General features: G+C 61.7%; 1 protein-coding gene across 1 annotated transcript in view; it reads left to right on the forward strand.

The window, feature by feature from the left end:
* The window catches only part of HMG20B (high mobility group 20B), a 3,530-nt gene extending 1,081 nt beyond the window's left edge, over positions 1–2,449 (forward strand). Inside the window, exons 2-7 of the mRNA XM_023538115.1 lie at positions 462–665; positions 1,254–1,374; positions 1,575–1,621; positions 1,856–1,928; positions 2,206–2,351; positions 2,399–2,449. Coding sequence (XP_023393883.1) covers positions 462–665; positions 1,254–1,374; positions 1,575–1,621; positions 1,856–1,928; positions 2,206–2,351; positions 2,399–2,449 — 642 coding nt within the window. The remainder of the gene's footprint in view (positions 1–461; positions 666–1,253; positions 1,375–1,574; positions 1,622–1,855; positions 1,929–2,205; positions 2,352–2,398) is intronic.
* The last annotated feature ends 32 nt before the right edge of the window (positions 2,450–2,481 follow it).

Raw genomic sequence — 2,481 nt, forward strand, 5'->3', positions numbered from 1 at the left:
GGAGAGGCCCTGGTTCTCGGCCTTGAAGCCCCGCCTTGGACTAGATTTGAATTCCCTGTAGCTCCGCCCACAGTCTAGATTTGTCTCCTGAGACCCCACCCCGAGGCACATGCCACGCCCCCAAAGGTTTACCATCAAATGCCAGCTCCTATCACTGCTCACCTCCCTGCGGAAGACGCCTTCCCCTGGACCCGTGGGGTCTTCCTCCAGCGCAAACCACGCCCATATTACAAAAGCCACACCCACAACAAACCAGCCCCAAACCCCTGTCCAGGGTGAAGCCGGGTCACAATCCTAGCCCTTGACCCAGGCGTACCTTCAGGCCTTTTAGGTTCTACCTCCTTGCTGGGGCCCCGCCCGCTTCTAGCCCCACCCACGTCTTCCAAAGCCCCACCCCTGCCCCTTTGGGTCCCTCCCCAGCCCACCAGGCCCCTTCCAATTCGCGTGGTCCGGTTCTGCAGCCAGTGAAGAAGCGCGGCTGGCCCAAGGGCAAGAAGCGGAAGAAGATCCTGCCAAATGGTCCCAAAGCACCGGTCACCGGCTACGTGCGCTTCCTGAACGAGCGGCGCGAGCAGATCCGCACGCGTCACCCAGACCTGCCGTTTCCGGAGATCACCAAGATGCTGGGCGCCGAGTGGAGCAAACTGCAGCCGGCTGAGAAGCAGGTGGGCGGCGGATGGGGCCGGCCGGGTACCACTGACCCCCCCACCCCCGCCATTCATTAGGACACCCCTGCAGCCACATTCCCCAAAGGACCAGGGGTGGAGGGTCCTTCTTCCTGGAGAACTGACCACCTGTGAGTCCGCCCCAGCTTGTTGGGGAGAGAGTGGCAATAGGCGAGAATATATCTAAAACTTAACCAGTATGGTTGAAGTAGTAGGGGTGTGGGCTGGGTGTTTACGTGAAACCTTTTGATGTTCAAAACCTTGTCATTTAAAAATTGTAAAAAAGTCAAGGGAAGGTAACAAAAACCACTACCGGTTTGCATTCATAATTGGGACTCGGCAGGCAAAATGGGTGCGAGAGGGCAGCCTGGAGGTGGGAGCCTGCAGTCACTCAGACACCAGTGGGTGGCTTATAAAGGGGTGGGGAGCTAGGAGGTGCTGTGAGTAGCAGGCTGGGGGGGCGGGGTTTTGTCTGGAGAGTAGTAGGAAGCTCTGGGAAGGTGGAACCCAGTGTCGGAGGTGGAGGCCTGGCCTTGGAGGCCTCTCCCGCCCCCAAGCTGGGCCAGACCTGCTCATGCCGCCTGCCAGCGGTACCTGGACGAGGCCGAGCGGGAGAAGCAGCAGTACATGAAGGAGCTGCGGGCGTACCAGCAGTCAGAAGCCTACAAGATGTGCACGGAGAAGATCCAGGAAAAGAAGATCAAGAAAGGTGGGAAGGGCCCCCGCCCCCAGGCAGCCGAGTGCCTGCTCCTAGACGGGTGACTCTGGCCAAGCGACCCCCACCGTGGGGCTCACGTTGGGGGGGAGGGGGAGGAGGGTGTTCCAGGCACGGGGAACACCACGTGCAAAGCAAAGCGGGGTCAGAGGAGACCTGGGAGGCTGACACTGCCCTCCTTGCCCCCCCACCAGAGGACTCCGGCTCCGGGCTCATGAATACCCTCTTGAATGGACACAAGGTAAGCGCCCCTCCTCCAAAGAGAGCATCTGAAGGTCATTAGACCCCTGGGTGAAACGGGACCTATGCTCATGGGAGGAAATAAGCCCCCTTCTCCATCCTGTGCAAGCAGAGGCAGGGAAGCCACACCGTGGGGATGTCGTTAAATGGACTCAGAACCCCCCAAGCTTGGAGATGCCCCAGAGGGCGTTTGGCTCCCCCCTCAGAAAAGACATTGTCGTCTGTCTTGTCCCAGGGTGGAGACTGCGATGGCTTCTCCACCTTCGATGTCCCCATTTTCACCGAAGAGTTTTTGGACCAAAACAAAGGTGAGCGCCGACTAGGGGTTCTCGGGGGAAGCAGGTGTCAGGGGAGAGGGTGGGCCAAAAAGGCTCCGAGGCAGGAGGCAGTAGGTGGGGGGAATTTACCCTTCAAAGCCGAATCCTCTTCCTTGCCCGCCCGCCGTATGGCTCCGGGAGCTACCGGATGTGGCTTAGAAGCAGAGCAGTGACCGAAGGCCTGGGGGCGGGGGGCACAGCTCGGGCAAAGGCCCAGCAGAGGGAAAGGGAGGAAGCGCCAGGCCCTGACCCCGCTCCCCCGCTGCAGCGCGGGAGGCGGAGCTGCGGCGCCTGCGGAAGATGAACGTGGCCTTCGAGGAGCAGAACGCGGTGCTGCAGAGGCACACGCAGAACATGAGCAGCGCGCGCGAGCGCCTGGAGCAGGAGCTGGCGCTGGAGGAGCAGCGGACGCTGGCTCTGCAGCAGCAGCTCCAGGCGGTGCGCCAGGCGCTCACCGCCAGCTTCGCCTCGCTGCCGGTGCCGGGTGCGGAATCCCCGTCCCCGCCCGCTGAGTCCTGCCCCCGCCAACCCCGCCTTCTTGCCC

Source organism: Pteropus vampyrus, unplaced genomic scaffold (genome assembly GCF_000151845.1).
Source record: "Pteropus vampyrus isolate Shadow unplaced genomic scaffold, Pvam_2.0 Scaffold212, whole genome shotgun sequence".
In the NCBI taxonomy this organism is placed as follows: Eukaryota; Metazoa; Chordata; class Mammalia; order Chiroptera; family Pteropodidae; genus Pteropus; species Pteropus vampyrus.